Here is a 25,080-nt window from a genome sequence, read left to right as displayed (position 1 = left end):
TAGTTTTCTCGTATCTTAAATATTACTACAAACCTTTTAGGAATAAACAGACTGAATGCCTGCATTACTTTTTTTATTTATTTTTATTTGAACTAATGGACTAAACTTGCCGAGAAAATATGTTCCAAATGTACCTTCCCAACTTTTCTAACCGAAACTTTTTAATATAAACATTCCCTTAGCAGTAGCGTGCTAGAACTTTTCAAGCGGCCCGGTGATTTTATAGAAAAGCGGCCTCCCATCCTCATTTTACCAGGATGGTTTTACCATCCTCATACATCAGGCTGTTTTATTCGTTATTTAAAAAAAAACAAAAAAAAAAACAAAAATATAAATTATTTTTAAATCAAATATAAAACTTCGAATTCAGTGATTTTTTAAATTTGCTATATTTTTTCATTTAAGAATAATAATCTTACAAAATTGTATGCAGTAACGCAGAAACCATAATTTCCTGAATAAATATAATATGAATTTGATGTAATTAAGATAAAAGTAAAATAGAATTTTAAGAATTGTTCAATTATGTATTAAGCTCAATTTTAGTAAATTAATTATACAAGAGAGTACAAATGCAAGAAGAGTGCAAATACTTTAATTTAAAAATATTTAAAATGTTAATACAACGCAATAATCTAAATATTCTTTTGCGATTATTTTATAAAATAATTACTTAACTCTTGATCAATAATTTCCGCATTAAAGTAGATTGTTGAGCAAATACGTCGATTATTCCATCATTTTTAAACTCATACAAAGCTTCTTTTTCTATAGCCATTAGCATAAAAGTGATCTTTCGTTAAAGTACTTCTTAACCGATTTTTTATGCATTTCAATGTTGAAAAGCTTTTTTTGCAAGATACTGGTGTCACTGAAAGAGTTAATAAATGATTTATATTATACTATTTAAATTTGGATAAGCACACAGCACACTGATATAAGTTGTACTTATGCAAAACAGCGTAACAGCAAGATATACAATCTTTACACTTTTTAGTGCCACACAGAGGTGAAGTTTTCACGATATCAATATTGTCATTTGTTACTTCATGTTCATTATCACTTATGATTAATAATATCATATTATCATCCTTCATATTTTCTGTAGACTGAACATATTCATCATTAACTCGATCTTCTATAATGTCAGTATGTATTTTGCAAAATCCTCTTTTTAATACAATCCATTTATCAGAAAAATCCACGAGTTCTTCTCTAACAGCAGTCGCAGAAACAGTAGGATAAAAATTTCTAAATTTTTCAGTATACCATTTTTTATTGTATCAAAATTTCTAGGATGTAGAGTGCTTAATATCATCATAAAACGATTTGATGTGTCTTGATCAAATCGTTTTTCGATACTTCCAATAATTCGGTCAAAAATGTGCAAGACGTTTTTCCATTTTTATTCTGCAGAGTACATACATGTTTGAAGGAAATTGGAAAACCATAAATATACTTGTATGTATGAAAATAAATAATATTATCTGTAGCAATCTACTTATGTATATAGACTATAGAGTCTTATTCATTTACTCAAGCTGTATTTCACAATTAAAAAAAATAATTTTTTTAAATGTTTTGTTATTATTAGCAAAATTAACATCCGATTAGAAATTAAAAAAATATTTTAATTACATCTAAAATTTTCTGTGAAAACCTATTTGACTGGCCTCAAGAGGCCGCGGCCTCTCGGTGATTGCACCGATTCATTTATATGGCCAGCACGCCACTGTCCCTTAGCCAAGTTGAAGCGTTGTTGAAGGCACTTACCTTCATGTCTAAATGTAATATCCTCTGTTTGTGTATGAAATCGACGCCTTCGCATATTTGCCTCATGAAAACCGTGCAGCTTTTCTCAGTCAATATGAAGTCGTCGTCGATGACCCTCTCGAACAACTCGCCGCCTTCGATTCTGAAAAAATTACAAAAATTCGGTGGTAGTGACTAATCGCCATTGTAACCCGGTCTATATAGACATTTCAAATAACAAAAATTGCCGGAGAGCCAAATTTTGGTGGAGAGCTAGGGTATACCATAACAAATAAAGTTTAAAAAGTCCCCATCGATCCCATGTGTGCGTCAAAAGTTATTCGGGGTCAAAGGTCAAAATTTGAGATTTTTTTTGATTTTTTTCGAAAACGGTAAGTTTTATCAAAAAAAAAACCTTAAACCAAAGTTGTAGATCTTAAAATTCTCTACAAAAATAGTCCTTACTATTTTTTTTGTTACGTAACTTGCCTCTACGGTCGTGAAATCTTAAACCATAGACAGATAAACAATAAATGCGCTAATGAAAAGTAAGGGAACTTAAGGTGAAACAGTAGCGATCAACAGGTAGCGAAAACGCGTTCCAAGATTGCGGCTGTAATTTTGAATATTTTTTCGAGATATTTGGCACACGTATTTGTAATATAATAAAGAATGGCGGTACAGAGCCCAATTTGAAAGATATATTAATATGTGGAAATTACTCTGTAATTAAATACAATATTAAAAAACGAGCCTGTACCGCCATTAAGAAGAACAAAAAAATACACTTTCTTCAAATAAACTTTTTTATCCGATGCCTAGATTTTGTGTCATTTTGGAACTACTAATGAAATAACAAATTTTAGTAGTTCCAAAATGACACAAAATCCAGGCATGGGATAAAAAAGTTTATTTGAAGAAAGTGTATTTTTTTGTTCTTCTTAATGGCGGTACAGGCTCGTTTTTTTAATATTGTATTTAATTACAGAGTAATTTCCACATATTAATATATCTTTCAAATTGGGCTCTGTACCGCCATTCTTTATTATATTACGAATACGTGTGCCAAATATCTCGAAAAAATATTCAAAATTACAGCCGCAATCTTGGAACGCGTTATTGCTACCTGTTGATCGCTACTGTTTCCTCTTAATGCATATACGTTAATAGTTATGTCTTTTATGTAGATTGGGTTTATTTTTTGTAGTTTGGGTTTATTTTTTGTATTGTCGTGTGGTTGGCATTTCATTGAAAGTTCTCCCAAAGACAAATGTCTAGATCCTGCACGTTTAGCGATAATCCCAAACAAACCAAATTCGTGAAATATTTTCTGTCCAGTCTCATCTTAAGAATTTCCGTGTTATTCCGTGTCAAAAGTTTTTTCATAATCGATTAAACAAGAATAAACATAAAAATACGACGATTCTGAACTGCGGATCACTCTGTAAAATTTATTTCTTGGCTGAGTAGACACTCTCGGGTTCACAGGCGTTATTTTTACTCATCTGAAAATACGATAAACATGCATGGGTTTCATAAAACTCAGAGAAAAAGAGCTCTCTCCTCGCTACTCGCTAGTGATGAGCGTATGCAGGTTAAATTTTGAAGTAAACTGCACTGGCCTAAATATTTGTTGTGATAATATACCGAGACTCAGGAATTTTTCGGAATCTACGACGATGTTGACAACAGACTTTAGACGTGAACCAAACACTTTTGAACAGATAATTTATTAAATTCACGAGGAAAAATTTTTCTGGCTCTATACCACATAAAAAAAGAATGTGTGTGTACTTTGTACGCACGTAAGAAGTTATACTTCTATTATATGATTTCAACCAAATTAATATACATATGTACTTTAAACAGTTTATTTATATTTTATTTAAATATTAAACTAATTTTAATACTTACTACTTTCCAAACATTTTTATTAAAACAATACCAAAAATTATAAAAATAAAAGAATAAAACACACACAAGCACATTGAAAAATGCACCAAAGAAATGATTTCTGAACAATAATTGTTGGCAAAAATTTTAACTAAATACGCATTTTTTGAAAAAAATTATATAACAAATATATTCACAATCATAAGATATACATATAAAAAAATAAAAACTTGCATTGGGATTCGAACCCGCGTGCTTAGACTTGAAATCCACTTACACATACCCGTCACCCGACTTGACCATTTACACGTACTTGTCATATGGGAAGGTAGGCTAACTGAACGTTTTAATGTTTGACAAATTTGAATTTAATCAAATTAGTTTGATTTTTGTGTGTGTGTGTGTGTGTTCACAAAGGGAATTAAAATATTAAAATACAACAAAACATAGAGTAATAAAACAATTATTTATATTAGATGAAGAGTGGTAGAAATTTTGTTGGTAATCAATTTATGTAAATCAAAGCATTACCTACTAGATAGGTACATACATTTTCCAAATAGGTAAGTACCTATGTAATTTTTTATTACAATACCGAAGCATTTACAATTAATTACGTATCTGTTGCTTTTAAAAACTATTTAAAAAGTTACTACAATTATAAACTTGCTTTTGTCTGTGTCCTGACAACAATAAAAACTAATATACAATATTTGTTCATCCATAACCTCCATATTGAACAATTATTGTCATGTCATTTGAACACCCAATCAGAGCAAAGGTATAATGTGTCTGCGCCGAGAACAAGGTTTTTGATGAATTCGCGCATATTAAATTTCACTCCCATCGCGCCTAAAGAAGTATAACTTCAAAAAGATTATTAAAAACCCTTTATAAAAGGTATACAGTGAGCACGTAAAGGTTGGAATAAATTCATTTTCTCGAGAATGTATGATTTTAAAAAAGAATCCCGAAACAGGTCAATTTTTATTTTTAATTTACGAATTTTTGGCCTATATATCATACTAGTGACGTCACCCATCTGGGCGTGATGACGTCATCGATGATTTTTTAAATGAGAATAGGGTTCGTGTAATAGCTCATTTGAAAGGTAATTCAATTCTCTATTCAGTAATATAAACATTAACATAATTATTTATACAGGGTGTCCAAAAAAAATTTTTTGGATTAAATTTATTGACATAAAAAGAAGAATGTATGTAATTTATTTATTTCAAAATACATTTTACTGCTCTCAGAAAACAGAAAAAAATGTATATTTGAAAAAAATAATTGGTTTTCGCTTAAATTAAATGTTCAAATTGTCACGAGGCTGGTGGGTAGCTGCTTTAATATTGAATTTAAGCAAAAAACAATATTTATTTGCCAAAACACATTGTTTCCTGTTTTCTGATAGCAGTAAAATGTATTTTGAATTAAATAAATTACACACATTCTTCTTTTTATGTCAATAAATTTAATTTAAATTTTTTTTTGGACACCCTGTATAAATAATGATGTTAATGTTTATATTACTGAATAAAGAATTGAATTACCTTTCAAATGAGCTATCATACGATCCCTATTCTCATTTAAAAAAAGCATCGATGACGTCATCACGCCCAGATGGGTGACGTCGCTAGTATGATATATATGCCAAAATGTCGTAATTTAAAAATAAAAATTGACCTGTTTCGGGATTTTTTTCCAAAATCGTCTGTTTTTGAGAAAATGAATTTATTCCAACCTTTACGTGCTCACTGTATATTTATATAGGTAAAAATCCTTCAAGGGCTACATTAAAATCAGAACGTTTTCGATTTGAAAAGATCATCATCAGTGCTGATACAGATTTCTCGTCACAGCAGTCGCCGATCCTCGCCACTGTGGCGTCATTACAAAATCATTGGGGCTACAAAATCGCCTGTTTAAGCCACATTGTGGATCCACAGAGCAGCGCTGCAGAGTAATTCGTCTTTTTTTGCGCATAATAGGTTTGTTCCAACTTGATACAAAACCGTTCTTGAACGGTTCGTGTACCGCGCAGTAACGAAAAATGTTTTACTGCGCATAATTATTCGTTATTGCGCATGCGCGTAACGATTCAAGAACGGTTTTGTATCGAGTTGGAACAAACCTATTGTTACACATTGGTGCCCAACGTGGGCTCACAATTGGTGCCAAAAAAATAAGAGAATGGTACAAAAAAGATAAGAGAATTGTACAAAAATAACTCAAAACTACTTACAATTCTAAAATAACTGTCATGATCTTTCCATTTTCAAAAGCATCATATATCTGAATTAACCGGGGATGTTGAAGAGACCGCATTATATCTATTTCTCTCTCCACATTTCGTCTGTCTTCTTTTTTAGGACAACCGATGAATTTTGCTGCTAGACACAATCCGGTCGATTTTTCTTTGCATCTGTATACTGTACCAAATTTTCCTCTGGAAAAATAAAAAACAACAATTATGCATGACATTACAATTTCATATGTGAGTCAAAATGTCATTAAAATAAAAATTTATTAAAAAATCCTGATATATTCGTATATTTATTTTAAAAAACCACCCTTTCGGGCTACATCACAGAACGTTTTTGTTATGACAATTCCATCTTCAGTGATGCTACAAGGTATACACGGTTAAAACCACTTAATATTGTTATAATATAATTTTATGGGAAAAATTTAGAAAATTAATTTATGTCAAAGACCACGAGATCATAGATTTTCATCGCCCTGTATATGGCCAAAAATTGTAAATAGTATTAGTTAGTCATAAGCAGTGTTTCGTGGAAAGTGAAAATCGTTCAGTATCAATGATTCGTTGAACGGACTTAGACAATTAATACGGTCGGGTTAGAAAGTACATGTATTCGCTTTGAAGTGAACAATAGGACGTTTATAAATGCTTCTTAGAAGGAAAGACGGTAAACACAATTGTTGAGTTTTATAATATCGGGTTTTTATAGCATGTAGAAACACAAAAGTAATTTTGGTATCCTGGAATTTGACAAAACGGAAAAGTTGTATACAAAAATAATTTGTTCTTAAGAAATGAAAGTAAGGATCTAATGTGTAGAGAGGATGTGTTGTGATTGGCGAGAGAGACGGAAGGAGGGAGAATAGAGTGTTTGAGTCTGAGTTTGAGGAGGAAAAAAGTATCACTGTGTAATGAAGATCTGAGGAGAGCAGTCCAGTTTTTGAAAAGTGAGAAGTCTGTGTAAAGTAGTGAAGTTGGCGGCCGTGTAAGCAGAATTGTGTTGAAACGAAATCGTTGATCGAGTTGAGAAGTTAAATCTCCTTGTGTCCGAAGAGATTCCTGTTTCTGTCTGGAACGAGTAGCCGGTGGGTATCAATTTTCATAAGATATCGAGCAGAGAGAAAACTGAGGAGAGATTTCGAGCGAGTGCTGTTGTTTGTTTGTGAAGCAGTTTGGACGAGAAGGATCGTTCGCAGCATCCGAGGAGCACGTGTGGGAGAATCGAGGACTACACAATCCATGAGAAGAAGTAAAGAAGAGAAAAAAGGTTAGTCAGATTATTTGTGAAACGGAGAGGGTTGTTTTATATCACATACCATATTTGTTTACTTTTTATTGAACAGTTCTACAGCATAATTTAGTCATTCATAAATTCAAAGAAGAAATAAGTAATTTATTCAAAAGGTGAAAAGTAAATTTTGTTTTTTTTTATATAATGGTAAGAACAGTATAACGAATTATTAAAATGAAAATTTTGTTAAAAAAGGAGATAGCAGAATTAAAGATTAATTTATTAGATAAGAAATAGTTGCAACAAAATTGAGTTTTAGCATACATTTAAATCTTATATTTATGGTATATTGGATAAATAAATAATATTACAGAACTTCTATGACATTGAGTATATTTATTTTCCCTGTTTTGTCCTGGATGAAGTAAGCAACTAGAGATACTAGAAGCCACAAACCAAGGTAATACATTTAGTCTGGGCTGATTATCGGAGAATAGGGCATTTTTGGGAAAAGTTATTTACCAGCAATTTTATTGCTGGAATCGAATTTTATGATTGTATATATTAATAATATAGATATGCAAAGTCCGCAGATAGTGTGCTACTTTTTTTTATAAACAAAATGGCGCCAGAAAATCGTGTTTTTTCAATTTTTGCTCTATAACTCCAAAGATTTTAACTTTACACCAAAAACACCCAAATAAAAATTCACCGCAATTAAATTCTGCATAAAGACGTGTTTTTCCGATTTTTCCAACAAAATCTTTAATTTTCAACTAAACTTTTAGATAAGTAGTTGTTAATCAATAATTAAATAACTTGGTAACGAAAAAGCCCTTTCCGTGTATATTATTATTCCAGAAGCCGATGGAAATTGAATGAACAGTTTAGCAACAATTGAAATGTTAATTAAAAATTTACGGTCGCTATAATAACGACAATAATTATGACGTATAAGAACAACTATGATTTTTTCATAAAAAGACACTATACCTATCTAATGTACTTTATAGAATTGACATTGGACTATTTAAGCGGCCTCAGGAATATTTTAAAATTATAAACAATTTTTTGGCTTATAAACAAATAGAATATCTCGGGAAATATTGAACTAAATTAAATTGTGAAAACGGTATTCGAAAGAAAGCGGCAGGACGCTTCTTCTAAAAGAAAAAACGTTTAATTATGACGAGTGGTTCCTGAGATACAACCGTCAAAGTTGACCGAAATTTACGGCAAAGATATAAATAATAGGATCATAATTTTCAAACCATCACCTTTTTATTTTTGTCCTCTTTCTCCACACCAATTTTCATATCTTTAAAATCCTCATAACATATATTATTATAATAAAAACTATCGATAATACGTGTGAAAATTGCCAAAAATAGCAAAATTCCAATCAAAAATTAGATTGGAGAAAATGTAACCCTCAAAGTTCAAAATCGGTATACGTTAAAAAAAATGCATTTTCTCGGCTTCCCATGAAGCAATTTCCCTCATTCTTTTTTTGTTCCCAGGTAACTCGAGTAGAGCCATCGAACTAACGCATTATTAAATGTCAAACTTGCTTTTGTTTTGTTATAATAAATTAATTTATTTATTATAACACAATATTTTAATTTGTTTAAATAAAAATTATTTAAATAATTATACAGCTTTCAAATGAGAATATTTATGTTTTTAACTTTAAAAGGTACACTTGTAGTAAGTTTATCTAAAAAAAAGCCTACTGGAAAAACTATGTAATTTTCTGTTCTTATAAATAAATTAATCTATTATAACAAAACAAAAGCAAGTTTGACATTTAATAATGCGTTAGTTCGATGGCTCTACTCGAGTTATTAGGGAACAAAAAAAGAATGAAGGAAATTGCTCCATGGGAAGCCGAGAAAATGCATTTTGTTAACGTATACCGATTTTGAACTTTGAGGGTTACATTTTCTCCAACCTAATTTTTGATTGAAATTTTGCTATTTTTGGCAATTTTCACACGTATTATCGATAGTTTTTATTATACCTAATAATATATGTTATGAGGATTTTAAAGATATGAAAATTGGTGTGGAGAAAGAGGACAAAAATAAAAATGTGATGGTTTGAAAATTATGATCCTATTGCTTATATCTTTGCCGTAAATTCCGGGCAACTTTGACCGATTGTATCTCAGGAACCACTCGTCATAATTAAACGTTTTTTCTTTTAAAAGAAGCGTCCTGCCGCTTTCTTTCGAATACCGTTTTCACAATTTAATTTAGTTTAATATTTCCCGAGATATTCTATTTGTTTATAAACCAAAAAATTGTTTATAATTTTAAAATATTCCTGAGGCCGCTTAAATAGTCCACTTTCAATTCTGTAAAGTACATTAGATAGGTATAGCGTCTTTTTATGAAAAAATCATAGTTATTCTTATGCATCATAATTATTGTCGTTATTATAGCGACCGTAAATTTTTAATTAACATTTTAATTGTTGCTAAACTGTTCATTAAATTTCCATAGACTTCTGGAATTATAATATATACGGAAAGGGCTTTGACGTTACCAAGTTATTTAATTATTGATTAACAACTACTTATCTAAAAGTTTAGTTGGAAATTAAAGATTTTGTTGGAAAAACCCGCTTTTTCCGGGGAAAGTTTTCGTCGAAGTAAATCGAAAAAAACACGTCTATATGCAGAATTTAATTGCGGTGAATTTTTATTTGGGTGTTTTTGGTCTAAAGTTAAAATCTTCGGAGTTATAGAGCAAAAATTGAAAAAAAAACACGGTTTTCGGGCGCCATTTTGTTTATAAAAAAAGTAGCACACTATCTGCGGACTTTGCATATCTATATTATTAATACATACAATAATAAGATTCGATTCCAGCAATAAAATTGCTGGTAAATAACTTTTCCTTGTATTTTGCTAATTAGCCCAGAGTAATTAAAAAAATTGGCTTTGAGAATAAATTTTATTGGAAAGTTTATTCAATTTTGGTTTTGTTTCCGTAAGTAGTAATTAAAATAATTAATTGATTAATCAAAATAAGAATATGCTGATCAATCTCATAACAGAGAGAAAATACAGAGCATAACAATATATACGGACGAAAGCCCTTTACATGGTACACAATTGTAATTATGTTAAATCATTGCAGATAATATTACATAATATACAGGGCGAGACATGTTGCAAGGGTTGAGATGGGTGGGACATGTTGCAATAATGAAAGACGACAGATGGACAAAAAAATTGCTTGAGTGGAGACCACGGGCAGACAAGCGGAGCCGAGAAAGATTCCCAACGTGGTGGGATCTTCCTCAAAAGAATCGCGACCAATTGGATAGCAAAGGCGCAGAACAGAATAAGATGGAAATATCTGAAGAAGGCCTATGTTCGACAATGGACAAATCAGGGCTGATTTATGATGATGAATAAAATCCGGACTATAAGCATTTTGCTTTTTTTGCATATTATTAGGATTTTTAGTAAAAATGCTTATTTTAAAGATATGTTGCTTATCTTTGTTTATTTTGATTCTTATGATAAACTATAGTTAAATTTCATGCATTACTTCCTGTCTTAGCAAAATTCTATAAGTATACAGAGCTATAAAACTCTAATAATTCAATAAACCATAAGAATTTTAATCCCTTAGGCTTAGGAGATAAACGGGAAAACCCATCGTTATACCTGTCCATGTAATAAACTACTATTTGTCTGCAGAAAGCAAATTTATTATATTGTTGTAATAGCTATTTGTATAACAAGGGAGGAAAGTGCTACTTTTCCTCCCGAGAATGAAGTTTACTGCCCGACGCGTAGCGGAGGGCAGTAATCATTCAAGGGAGGAAAAGGCACTTTACTCCCATGTTATACATATGGTTTTTCCACCTTCCTCAAATTAATAACAAGTCATTTTTCATTTTTACTTTATTTATGTAACTAACCAACAAAATTTATTAAAACTAAAACTAACAAGTAGGTACAATATAACTGTCAAATATAGTCTGTTCGCTAAACTCAGACGCAACTTTCTAGATATTTTAGACGGTAATTTTGCCAATTTTAGTAAAATTGGCAAAAAATAATTACTAAATAGTTAATAATTACTAAATAGTTAGTAATTTTGCAAATTTTTGCAAAATTGGCAAAAAACAAAAAAATTATCGACTAAAATATCTAGCCAGTTGCGTCTGAGTTTAACGAACCGACTATATAAGTCAAATTATTAATGTAAACATTGTTAAATCAAAATAACAATTTACTGTTTTTTACCATTCTGCAAAATACAGGGTGTTTTATAAATAAACGTTAAAATGTATAGATACTTACGTAATAGAAAATATATATTGTACAGGGCGTCAATAAGTTATATTTCATGAATGAAATACCATGACGTCACTTTTACTTTTCCTCCCTAGGGAGGAAAAGTACAACTTTCCTCCCTACAATCAGGTCCGGAAAAGTATACTTTCGGTAGAGGTAGGTGGAAAAATACTTTTCGGTAGTATCGGTACATTTGTCTAAATTTAAATACCTACTCAACAATTACATCTGCAGATGTTGAAATAACTTTTTCTACGTATAAATAATATGTCTACAGATAGAAGATACAGTTTTTTACAAGAAAATTTTGAAAAACATATTGTTAATTGTTTTTATGCTAATGGCCATGAATAAAAAATATATTAATCTGTTAATCATTTTTCGATTTTTTTATTAGGGATATTATAGTTTAACACTTTTGTAATTTTTGATTTATTGTTAATAATAGGATAATTAAAAATAAATGTAATTTAATGTTAATGTCCTTTATTCATATTTATATCATATCCATGTTTACTTACAGGTTTTTTCTTGAACCTTGCTTATTTCATAAAAACTTTGCTTATTTTTGCCTAATTTTTTACTTATATAAGTGCTTATTTTGACCTTTCTGTCATGCTTATAATCCGGGCTTTAATGGTGAATATACAGCGTGTAGTATTAATTTGAAATAAGAAAATTGGTATTAGCTTCTGTTAAATGATACACCCTGTATTATGAAAAGTTTTTATAGATGCAAAATGCGCAACTAAAAAATGCTAATAGATGTGTCCGAGCGTTTTTTTTGTATACACCCTCATTTATTTATTATCCAATTTCCACTCTGTATGACTCTTTCTGCAAGATAAGATTATACTCTGGGCTAATTAGCCAAGTACAGGGAAAAGTTATTTACCAGCAATTTTATTGCTGGAATCGAATCTTATGATTGTATGTATTAATAATATAGGTATGCAAAGTCCGCAGATAGTGTGCTAGTTTTTTATAAACAAAATGGCGCCCGAAAATCTTGTTTTTTCAATTTTTGCTCTATAACTCCAAAGATTTTAACTTTACACCAAAAACACTCAAATAAAAATTCACCGTAATTAAATTCTGCATAGAGACGTGTTTTTCCCAATTTACTTCGACGAAACTTTTACCCGGAAAATGCGGGTTTTTGCAACAAAATCTTTAATTTTCAACTAAAATTTTGTAAAAAGTACTGGTTTATCAATAATTAATTAACTGGGTAATATGGAAATCAGGAAAAATACATGTCTATGAAGAATTTAATTGCGATGAATTTTTATTAGAGTGTTTTTGGTGTAAAGTTAAAATCTTTGGAGTTATAGAGCAAAAATTGAAAAAAAAAACGATTTTCGGGCGCCATTTTGTTTATAAAAAAGTAGCACACTATCTGCGGACTTTGCATACCTATATTATTAATATATACAATCATAAGATTCGATTCCAGCAATAAAATTGCTGTTGTTCTGAAGCTATTTTCTTGTGGCATTTTTACAATTTTAACTATTTATAATGGGAAATAAGCCACTATATTATTAAAAAATGATTTTTATTAACGTTTCGATGCCCAAATCGGGTGCCGTTGTCAAAATACAAAATACTACTAACATAAACAAAAATGTTGTTGCTTAGTAAAAAAATTCTTCTAATAATTTATTTAATTTGACTCATTTATATCGGCAATTCAGATACATATGATACATTTTAAAGTAGAAGACTTTAAAATGATATTACCAATATTTATGAGTTGCGTTCCTGGGACGACTTTACTGAAAGATAGTTCATTCGATTACATGAAATCAACTCCAACTCAAGAATATCTGTCACAAAAAAATCATAACATGTGATCTGTCTTTAAAAAGACAACCACATGCAACGGTGACATTAAAATTCTCGCGTTAGAGATCTCATAGTAAATCACGAGGGAAAACCAGGAAAAACATCGTGATACTATCCCGACATCGTAAGTATTTGGTCTTACATTTAATTTACTCTCAAAATTAATACCAAATTCTGACTTTACTATAATTTTGTTTACATTATAAATAATATCAATAATACATGGATATATAAGTACAGTGGAACCTCGATAAGTCGGATTAATCGGGACCGCGGCCGATCCGGGTTATCGAAAATCCGGGTTAGCCGGAGAATATGGTAAAAATTAGTAAAATAAATATTTTTAATAGGAAAATACACATTATAATTGCAAAAACATGAAATACATATGCACAGTACATCTAAATTACGTACAGTGGTATACACTATTGTTTATTTCTTGGTAAAAACTCAGTCAAAGTAAAAAATGTTTGTTTTGTCTGATGAAAATCGGTCCGGGTTAGCCGGATTTCCGGGTTATCGCAGGGCCGACTTATCGGGGTTCCACTGTAATACTAAATTATAAAATATGTACTAACTCGACTATTGACTTACTAATTGTGGTATTTTATTTCTATTGACTTCCTCTTTCAGTATGGGTATCCACATCCTACTGCATTCCACCGAGGAATTTGCGACACAATTGGTTTCGTTTAGCATAATTAGAGCCGCTTCCTTGATTTTTCTCTTTTTACTATCTGTTTCTTTCAGGACTATACTTGAATCTCTCCACTGAACTCTATGTTCATTATCCCATGCGCGTTGACATATTTGAGATCTATCAAATTCTCTATTTTTAATATAAGATTGATGTTCACTTATTCTAACGTTTAATGGTCTTGATGTTTCACCTATATAAAACTGTTCGCATTCACAAGGTATTTTATAAATACAATTCTTTGTCCTTTCTTGTTCATTGTTAGGTTTAGTTTTAGATAGAATAGATCTCAATGTGTTGGTTGTTTTGAATGTTGTTGAAATGTTGAATTTATTTCCTATTGTTTTAAGTTTCTCAGATAGTCCTTTTATGTATGGTATTGATATTTTCCTCGTATTATTTCTTGTGAATGTTGTAGGATCCCGCTCTATGTTGTTTTGTTCCATTCGATCCAATCTTGACAATTCCTTATTTATAAACGATAAAGGATAAATCATTTTTTAATAAAACAGATGTTAAGAATTGTTTTTCTTCTAAAAATGAATTTTCGTTAGAACAAGTAATTTTGGCTCTATCATATAAGGATTTTATGATTCCCTTTTTAACGTTGATGTTGTGATTTGATTTGTAATTGAGATATCTGTTGGTATGTGTTGGTTTTCTATACACTTGAGTCTCATATCCAGTATCCTTCTTTGAAACTAAAACATCGAGGAAAGGCAGGGTGTTATTATATTCCTTTTCCATTGTAAATTTTATTGTCTCTTCTTGATCGTTTATAATATTCAGGAATGTATCCAACAATTCTGATCTATGAGGCCATATTGAAAACACATCATCTACATATCTCCACCATACAGTGGGTTTTAAATTTTGTTTAGAAATGATATTAGTTTCGAAATCCTCCATAAATATATTAGCCAATAATGGAGATAAAGAGGAGCCCATTGCTAGACCAAAATTTTGTTTATAAAATTTATTATTTAGTTGAAAATAGGTATTATTAGTACATAATGACAATAACTCCATTACAGCTGATACATTTAGTGTTGTCCTAGTTGTCAATGTATCATCATTCTCTAATTTCGTTTTGATTATGTTTAAAGTTTTATCTAATGGTACATTTGTAAATAAACTGTTTATGTCAAAACTTACTAAAATATTATTTCCCATTATAAATAGTTAAAAATAATAAAATTGCTGGTAAATAACTTTTCCCAAAAATGGCCTATTCTCCGATAATCTGCCCAGACTATTACACCACAAACACCAAACGTACACTTATGAAATACATATTCATCAGCGTCCTCTTACAATAGAATTCTGGAAATTCTATTCCAAATGGCAAACAAACTATGAAACAGTTTACACAAAACGTACCTTTTCATGTAACTATTTTCCATTATTCGATTTAATTGAATATTGTGAAGCTTTTGTTGACTTTGTACGTGTATACGCAGCTATGATATCTCATTTTCAATGGATGGTTTCGTCTACGATGATCAAAGGATGAAGTGTGATGGAAAATGTTTGGATAAAAACAGAGCGATATGTCAACTGAACTTTAATTCTACAAGGAGATTCATTTATAACAAATAATATGGTGGGTTAAAACAACAAAAAATTTTGTCTTCATTTATCCCTCCTCTTCAAGAAATTGCCACTGTTTTTTTGTATCTTCTTTAGGTGCAATGTCCGCATTCAGACGTTGTAAAATACACGTTGTTTCCCGTTTCTCACAATAAGGCACCTCGGTACATAGGCGCCCATAGCCATGGACAGGGGGGGCGTGCCCCCTAGCTTTTCGGGTGCTTTAAACTGTATATTGTTATCCATAGTGTACAAAATGTAATGTGCAAAATCTTCACGCCTGCCCCCCCTGAAAATTTTTAAATGGGCGCCCATGCCTCGGTATTCAGCTTTTAGAATAAAGTTAGCCGAAATATATTACATTAAATATATCTGTATCTTTCTACGTGTTTTACAAATTCCAGATTATATTTTTTAAAACGCATATGTACATGTTAAAAACAGTGATTCCTACATAAGCATTTGGTATTTTTTCTTCATTGTAAATTTTGTTATGTTATGGGTCGGAGTAGCTCAAGGGGTAGGATGTGTGACTTCCATGAAGGTAGGCCGGGGTTCGAATTCCAGCGCCTTCGAGGACAGTTAGACATTTTTAAAAATGTTGTTGCTTAGTAAAAAAATTCTTCTAATAATTTATTTAATTTGACTCATTTATATCGGCAATTCAGATACATATGATACATTTTAAAGTAGAAGACTTTAAAATGATATTGCCAATATTTATGAGTTGCGTTCCTGGGACGACTTTACTGAAAGATAGTTCATTCGATTACATGAAATCAACTCCAACTCAAGAATATCCGTCACAAAAAAATCATAACATGTGATCTGTCTTTAAAAAGACAACCACATGCAACGGTGACATTAAAATTCTCGCGTTAGAGATCTCATAGTAAATCACGAGGGAAAACCAGGAAAAATATCGTGATACTATCCCGACATCGTAAGTATTTGGCCTTACATTTAATTTACTCTCAAAATTAATACCAAATTCTGACTTTACTATAATTTTGTTTAAATTATAAATAATATCAATAATACATGGATATATAAGTACAGTGGAACCTCGATAAGTCGGATTAATCGGGACCGCGGCCGATCCGGGTTATCGAAAATCCGGGTTAGCCGGAGAATATGGTAAAAATTAGTAAAATAAATATTTTTAATAGGAAAATACACATTATAATTGCAAAAACATGAAATACATATGCACAGTACATCTAAATTACGTACAGTGGTATACACTATTGTTTATTTCTTGGTAAAAACTCAGTCAAAGTAAAAAATGTTTGTTTTGTCTGATGAAAATCGGTCCGGGTTAGCCGGATTTCCGGGTTATCGCAGGGCCGACTTATCGGGGTTCCACTGTAATACTAAATTATAAAATATGTACTAACTCGACTATTGACTTACTAATTGTGGTATTTTATTTCTATTGACTTCCTCTTTCAGTATGGGTATCCACATCCTACTGCATTCCACCGAGGAATTTGCGACACAATTGGTTTCGTTTAGCATAATTAGAGCCGCTTCTTTGATTTTTCTCTTTTTACTATCTGTTTCTTTCAGGACTATACTTGAATCTCTCCACTGAACTCTATGTTCATTATCCCATGCGTGTTGACATATTTGAGATCTATCAAATTCTCTATTTTTAATATAAGATTGATGTTCACTTATTCTAACGTTTAATGGTCTTGATGTTTCACCTATATAAAACTGTTCGCATTCACAAGGTATTTTATAAATACAATTCTTTGTCCTTTCTTGTTCATTGTTAGGTTTAGTTTTAGATAGAATAGATCTCAATGTGTTGGTTGTTTTGAATGTTGTTGAAATGTTGAATTTATTTCCTATTGTTTTAAGTTTCTCAGATAGTCCTTTTATGTATGGTATTGATATTTTCCTCGTATTATTTCTTGTGAATGTTGTAGGATCCCGCTCTATGTTGTTCTGTTCCATTAGATCCAATCTTGACAATTCCTTATTTATAAACGATAAAGGATAAATCATTTTTTAATAAAACAGATGTTAAGAATTGTTTTTCTTCTAAAAATGAATTTTCGTTAGAACAGGTAATTTTGGCTCTATCATATAAGGATTTTATGATTCCCTTTTTAACGTTGATGTTGTGATTTGATTTGTAATTGAGATATCTGTTGGTATGTGTTGGTTTTCTATACACTTGAGTCTCATATCCAGTATCCTTCTTTGAGACTAAAACATCGAGGAAAGGCAGGGTGTTATTATATTCCTTTTCCATTGTAAATTTTATTGTCTCTTCTTGATCGTTTATAATATTCAGGAATGTATCCAACAATTCTGGTCTATGAGGCCATATTGAAAACACATCATCTACATATCTCCACCATACAGTGGGTTTTAAATTTTGTTTAGAAATGATATTAGTTTCGAAATCCTCCATAAATATATTAGCCAATAATGGAGATAAAGAGGAGCCCATTGCTAGACCAAAATTTTGTTTATAAAATTTATTATTTCCCATATAAATAATTAATCATAAAAATGCCACAAGGAAATAGCTTCAGAACAACATTTATTATTTAGTTGAAAATAGGTATTATTAGTACATAATGACAATAACTCCATTATAGCTGATACATTTAGTGTTGTCCTAGTTGTCAATGTATCATCATTCTCTAATTTCGTTTTGATTATGTTTAAAGTTTTATCTAATGGTACATTTGTAAATAAACTGTTTATGTCAAAACTTACTAAAATATTATTTCCCATTATAAATAGTTAAAAATAATAAAATTGCTGGTAAATAACTTTTCCCAAAAATGGCCTATTCTCCGATAATCTGCCCAGACTATTACACCACAAACACCAAACGTACACTTATGAAATACATATTCATCAGCGTCCTCTTACAATAGAATTCTGGAAATTCTATTCCAAATGGCAAACAAACTATGAAACAGTTTACACAAAACGTACCTTTTCATGTAACTATTTTCCATTATTCGATTTAATTGAATATTGTGAAGCTTTTGTTGACTTTGTACGTGTATACGCAGCTATGATATCTCATTTTCAATGGATGGTTTCGTCTACGATGATCAAAGGATGAAGTGTGATGGAAAATGTTTGGATAAAAACAGAGCGATATGTCAACTGAACTTTAATTCTACAAGGAGATTCATTTATAACAAATAATATGGTGGGTTAAAACAACAAAAAATTTTGTCTTCATTTATCCCTCCTCTTCAAGAAATTGCCACTGTTTTTTTGTATCTTCTTTAGGTGCAATGTCCGCATTCAGACGTTGTAAAATACACGTTGTTTCCCGTTTCTCACAATAAGGCACCTCGGTACATAGGCGCCCATAGTCATGGACAGGGGGGGCGTGCCCCCTAGCTTTTCGGGTGCTTTAAACTGTATATTGTTATCCATAGTGTACAAAATGTAATGTGCAAAATCTTCACGCCTGCCCCCCCTGAAAATTTTTAAATGGGCGCCCATGCCTCGGTATTCAGCTTTTAGAATAAAGTTAGCCGAAATATATTACATTAAATATATCTGTATCTTTCTACGTGTTTTACAAATTCCAGATTATATTTTTTAAAACGCATATGTACATGTTAAAAACAGTGATTCCTACATAAGCATTTGGTATTTTTTCTTCATTGTAAATTTTGTTATGTTATGGGTCGGAGTAGCTCAAGGGGTAGGATGTGTGACTTCCATGAAGGTAGGCCGGGGTTCGAATTCCAGCGCCTTCGAGGACAGTTAGACATTTTTAAAAATGTCTATAGGCTCCAGGTCGACACAGACTGAATAAAAATGAGTACCATGGGCAAAACCAGGGGCAATAATAGGCGGTTGAAGCGTAGCACTGGCCCTGTTACCTTCCTTGTATATCGTAGGCCCGTATACCGTAGGTATATATAGCAGACTACCCTGCTATAATTCCAAAGCCGAGTTAGCAGTATAAAACGGGAGACTATTATTGCAAATTTAAATTTTGTTATAGAAAGTGGTTGTAGGTAATGTTTTCCTCATCCAAAAGTTTAAGTCTAGAAGAAAGCCCCAATGGGGAAAATGTCTTTAGGAAATCCACGAATGAGATGGAGAACAGTCAGGTTTAAGAAGAATGGGGTTATCCAGTGACTCAACTATCACGAACGACCGTTCGAAATGAAAGCAAGTTGTGCAGTCAGCCAAGACACAGCCTGGGTTTAGTCCAGAAAGCCACTGCGCATCCGCTAGGAAAAATATTCCGATTCGGATTTTTTGCACAATCTTACTCAAAAAGGACCCCTTTTAACAAATTTGCGTGTTGCCAGGACCAAAAGTGGGTAAAAAATTTTTTAAACGTTTTTTTTTTGTTTTCGTCCTTAAATTATTTTTTTTGCATGGAACAAAGTTTTTTTAGGTTTTTTTGGATCATTCCAAATAGAAAAAGTCTTTAGTGACATTTCTCTAAAGTTGATAGTTTTTGACATATAAGCGATTAAAAATTGAAAAATTGCGATATCGGCCATTTTTAACCATCAAAAACTATGTGAAAAACTGAAAACTTGAATGTTGCCAAGGTAGGTAGATATTCTTTAAGCATCAATTCATGAAATCCCGAAAAGTTTTTTGCAATACAATATTCAAAACTCCTTTGTTTTTAAATTGCTAATCAAGCGTGCGCGACACTATTTTCCACTGACAGTATGGTGCAAATGAAAGGAATAAATTCGTTATTTCGTCAACCGAAGGGGAAAATCCCAAAACAGGTCGATTTTTATTTTTAAGTTATGATATTGTGGCATATATGGTATACTAGTGACGTCATCCATCTGGGCGTGATGACGCAATTGATGATATTTTAAATGAGAATAGGGGTCGTGTGCTAGCTCATTTGAAAGGTTCTTCAATTATCTATTCAGTAATATAAACATTGATATAATTGTTTATACAAGGTGTCCGTCTAATTCTTTTTTTGTCAAATAATTTAATTTAATAAAAATTTTTTGGACAACCTGTATAAATAATTATGTAAATATTTATATTACTGAATAGAGAATTGAAGAACCTTTCAAATAAGCTACCACACGACTCCTATTCTCATTTAAAAGAATCATCGATTACGTCATCACGCCCAGACGGATGATGTCATTAGTATCCCATATATGCCACAATATCGTAACTTAAAAATAAAAATCGACCTGTTTCGGGTTTTTTCCTTAAAGTCGCCGGTTTACGAAATAACGAATTTATTCCTTTTATTTGCACCATACTGTATACACATGCAACGGTGGAAAATAGTGCCGCGCACGCGTGATTAGAAATTAAAAAACAAAGGAGGTTTGAATACTGTATTGCAAAAAACTCTTCGGGATTTCATCAATCGATGTTTAAAGAATATCTACCTACCTTCAAATTTTAAGTTTTTCACATAGTTTTTGAAGGTTAAAAATGTCGATTTCGCAATTTTTCAATTTTTAATCGCTTATATGTCAAAAACTATCAACTTTAGAGAAAAGTCACTAAAAACATTTTCTGTTTGGAATGATCCAAAAAACCTAAAAAACTTTGTTCCATGCAAAAAAAATAAATTTATGAAAAAGACAAAAAAAAATGTTTAAAAAATTTTTGACCCACTTTTGGTCCTGGCAACATGCAAATTTGTTAAAAGGGGTTTTTTTTGAGTAAGATTGTGCAAAAAATCCGAATCGGAATATTTTTCCTAGCGGATGCGCAGTGGCTTTCTGGACTAGTTGTAGTAGTAGTGCTACGAAAAGACAAGACAAAAACAAGTTAAGATAGCTCAGCAAGGATTTGCTGGTCCAGGTGCTTTATTATTTTTGGTTTGCTCTATTGCTTTGCTGATTTCAGTATGAGACTCTGTCTAACTGGTTGTTACAGGTAGTATGTGTATCTATGTGTAGCATTTTTTCACGAAGCATCGTCAAAAGAGCTACTGATGTGTCTCACTGCTCTACTGTATTTTTTACACTGTTATCCATGATTATAAATTTTTCCGTCTTCTTTTTTAAGTACGTGCGCATTTTTCAGTTTTCTAAAAATAGGGGGACTTTGAAAATAATCCTGGTGGTGCCCATGAACATTCAAAAATATCAAAACATTTGCAATGCAGTATGTACAATAACAATAATTGCAATAAAAGACATTAAAAATGTGATATTGAGGCATAAACTAGAGGCATAAACATTTCATAGAAACCCTTTGTTTTAAAAAGCTTAATTTTACCCAATGGCGCTACTAATTAGGTTTTCGACAGTGCATACTTCACTAGATACTAATTAGTTCATTTAGAATTTGTATCTCTTTTATGTTGTTTAGTTCTATAGCAATTTTATGAAAGGTAAATTAGATTTCATGTTCCATTATTTAGAAATTTTGTCATCAGCTTCCATTTGGTTGGATAACGTTTAATTGAATCGTCGTTATGGCAATTTCAAATTTGTAAGCAATGATTTTCATTTAAAATGGAGTGCTGTATAATAATAGAATGTTTTGTAATCAGTTTATAAATAATATTATACTATAAATCACCCGAGAATGGCAGTTCTCGTCAGTGGCGCACAATACCCCTACATGCGACACTATATGTATATACACGAAATTTTCGATTTTCTAAATCTGACTGAATTGAAAATAGGACCAAATCCCATCTTAAAGTTTAGGAAAAGACTCGTCCATTCATATGTCAACTCTCCATTTTGGTCCAAGGGTGTGGATTTTACGGCTCTTCCCATTTAAGGTCTGTTTTTCGTTCTCGTCCCCAAAACTACCAAAAATTTCAATAGTATAAGTACAGCCTTTGCGGCTTCTGATAGTACTGATCATTACCTTTCCAACGCATGTATAATTTCGAAAATCGGTTATACCGTTCAAAAGTTACCGAGCTCAGAAGTATGACTCAATTTTTATTTAAAAAGGGGAAAGTGTTTGTGGATATGTATGTGTATATGTATGTATGTGGAAAAGTTACACCGATCTGAATTTTTTTCTGAGTTTCAAGAGGGGGTTCGGGCCGATTTAGAACCGGTGTAGTTTCTGAGTTTTGACCACCCATAAGCCAGCTATAGGGCTTGGTAGATACAAAAAGGCAAATGTTTTGGGCGTATATTTTGCAGGAAAACCGCAAATACACCAAATCAATAGCGTTGAGTTATGCTTTCAATTGGTGCCTAAGCGGTTAGGATAAGACATACACACGGCTCATTATAGCCGAAAAACTGAAAAACCAAACTGAAAATTTTGCTTTTTTGACAATAATTACTCAAAATTTCAACCTACGAATTACGCCAATAACTGAGCGTTTGTAGGAGGACTCTAGACGCATCTAATCGTATATACCTCATATCTGGAATATTTTTAATTTTTAAGTTATAGGCTTCATAAGTATGATCAAATCTATTTCTTATGGGGAAAACGGTTTTTTAAGTTCAGTAATTCCTGTAATACCTTCAGTTATCATACTCGACCTTGGATGCATCAGATACTACTTGTCAATACGTTTCAAACTCATGTTTAATTATCAAAATCGGTTAAGCCGTTCAGAAGTAATCGAGCTTCAAAAGTATAATCCATTTACCCATTATCACTGAAATGGTTTATGTAGTTGTAGTGGTTACGACGCTAAGATTGATCGTGCAATCCGAGTTTATTTACTGGCCATAATTATTACGATGGCTAGGATATGAACTTGGATTGTCTTATCACAAGTCTGGTGTCGTAACTACTAGATCATTTGGGAGAGAATGCGACAAAGGCGACCATTTTTAACGCTTAACGTATAATCGAGAAACATTACATTCAGCTTCATACATTTAATTTATAAAAAATTGATGGATTCGACCGTTACTTGATGGAAGTTCATTTTATCTAACAATAAAACACTGAAAACGTTTGTTTTCTATACTTCCACCAAATTTATTACAACTATGTGACTACAGCTGTTTCGGCAGAGTGCCTTTCTCAAGTGATTTAGATTACCATGGGGTTGCCTTTTTAAAGTCTTTAACTGAAGAGGTTGAGGAATGGGGAGCTGTTTGTCTCGAGTTGGTCATTCAGAATTATATCTGTATTTTGCAATTTATTAATTTCCATAGATTCTAATAAAGATAACTTAAGGCCTTTATTTTGAATATGCGGAATCTGAAACTGTTCATTAAAAGAATGATTATGATCTAGAAGGTGAAATGAGTATGTAGAAGTACAATAGAAAAACAGACACTTCTACATACGCAGTTCACCTTCTAGATCATAATCATTCTTTTAATGAACAGTTTCAAATTCTGCATATTCAAAATAAAGTTGTCTTTATTAGAATCTATGGAAATTAATAAATTGAAAAATACAGATATAATTCTGAATGACCAACTCGAGACAAACCGCTCCCCACTTCTCAACCTCTTCAGTTAAAGACTTTAAAACGGCAAACCCATAGTAATCTAAATCACTTGAGAAAGGCACTCTGACGAAACAGTTGTAGTCACATAGTTGTAATAAATTTTGTGGAAGTATAGAAAACAAACGTTTTCAGTGTTTTATTGTTAGAATTTATAAAAAACTTTGAAAAACTCCTGATACAAGAATAAAAAACCGCTAAACGCCGTAAAAATGAGTGGTGCACAGAGCCGGCCCGTGGGTAATATTTCACCCGTGCGAAATTATATTGTGGCGCCCCCCCCCCCAAGGGGCAACTGGTTTTCAAAAGTTCAACTTTATAAGAAAGTTGACAAGTTATATAATTAGATTTTATTTAAAAGTCCTGAATACAGTTTGGAAAATGGTTATACAAATTTAATGACTATTAGTCCAGAAAGCTACTGCGCATTCACTAGGAAAAATATTCCGATTCGGATTTTTTGCACAATCTTACTCAAAAAGGAGCCCTTTTAACAAGTTTGCACGTTGCCAGGACCAAAAGTGGGTCAAAAATTTTTTAAACGTTTTTTTTTTGTTTTTTTCCTAAAATTATTTTTTTGCATGGAACAAAGTTTTTTTAGGTTTTTTGGATCATTCCAAATATAAAAGGTCTTTAGTAACATTTCTCTAAAGTTGATAGTTTTTGACATATAAGCGATTAAAAATTGAAAAATTGCGAAATCGGCCATTTTTAACCCTCAAAAACTCTATGAAAAACTGAAAATTTGAATGTTGCCAAGGTAGGTAGATATTCTTTAAACATCGATTGATGAAATCCCGAAAAGTTTTTTGCAATACAATATTCAAAACTCCTTTGTTTTTTAATTGCTAATCAAGGCAATATTTTCCACCGGCGACAGTATGGTGCAAATGAAAGGAATAAATTCGTTATTTCGTAAACCGGCGACTTTAAGGAAAAATCCCGAAACAGGTCGATTTTTATTTTTAAGTTATTATATTGTGGCATATATAGTATACTAGTGACGTTATCCATCTGGGCGTGATGACGTAATCTATGATGTTTTTAAATGAGAATAGGGGTCGTGTGCTAGCTCATTTGAAAGGTTCTTCAA

At 31.6% G+C, this 25,080-nt stretch overlaps 1 protein-coding gene across 3 annotated transcripts in view; it reads right to left on the bottom strand.

The window, feature by feature from the left end:
- Positions 1-25,080, bottom strand: part of LOC114335253 (myosin light chain kinase, smooth muscle) — a 123,826-nt gene that overhangs the window by 25,042 nt on the left and 73,704 nt on the right. For all 3 annotated transcript variants that reach the window (XM_028285472.2, XM_050654332.1, XM_028285464.2), the window contains 2 exons: positions 5,894-6,097; positions 1,774-1,915 (listed from right to left, as the gene is read on the bottom strand). In XM_028285472.2, coding sequence (XP_028141273.1) covers positions 1,774-1,915; positions 5,894-6,097 — 346 coding nt within the window. The remainder of the gene's footprint in view (positions 1-1,773; positions 1,916-5,893; positions 6,098-25,080) is intronic.

The sequence above is a fragment of the Diabrotica virgifera genome, chromosome 1 (assembly GCF_917563875.1).
Source record: "Diabrotica virgifera virgifera chromosome 1, PGI_DIABVI_V3a".
Lineage (NCBI taxonomy): Eukaryota > Metazoa > Arthropoda > Insecta > Coleoptera > Chrysomelidae > Diabrotica > Diabrotica virgifera.
This window is presented reverse-complemented; position numbering and strand designations above follow the sequence as displayed.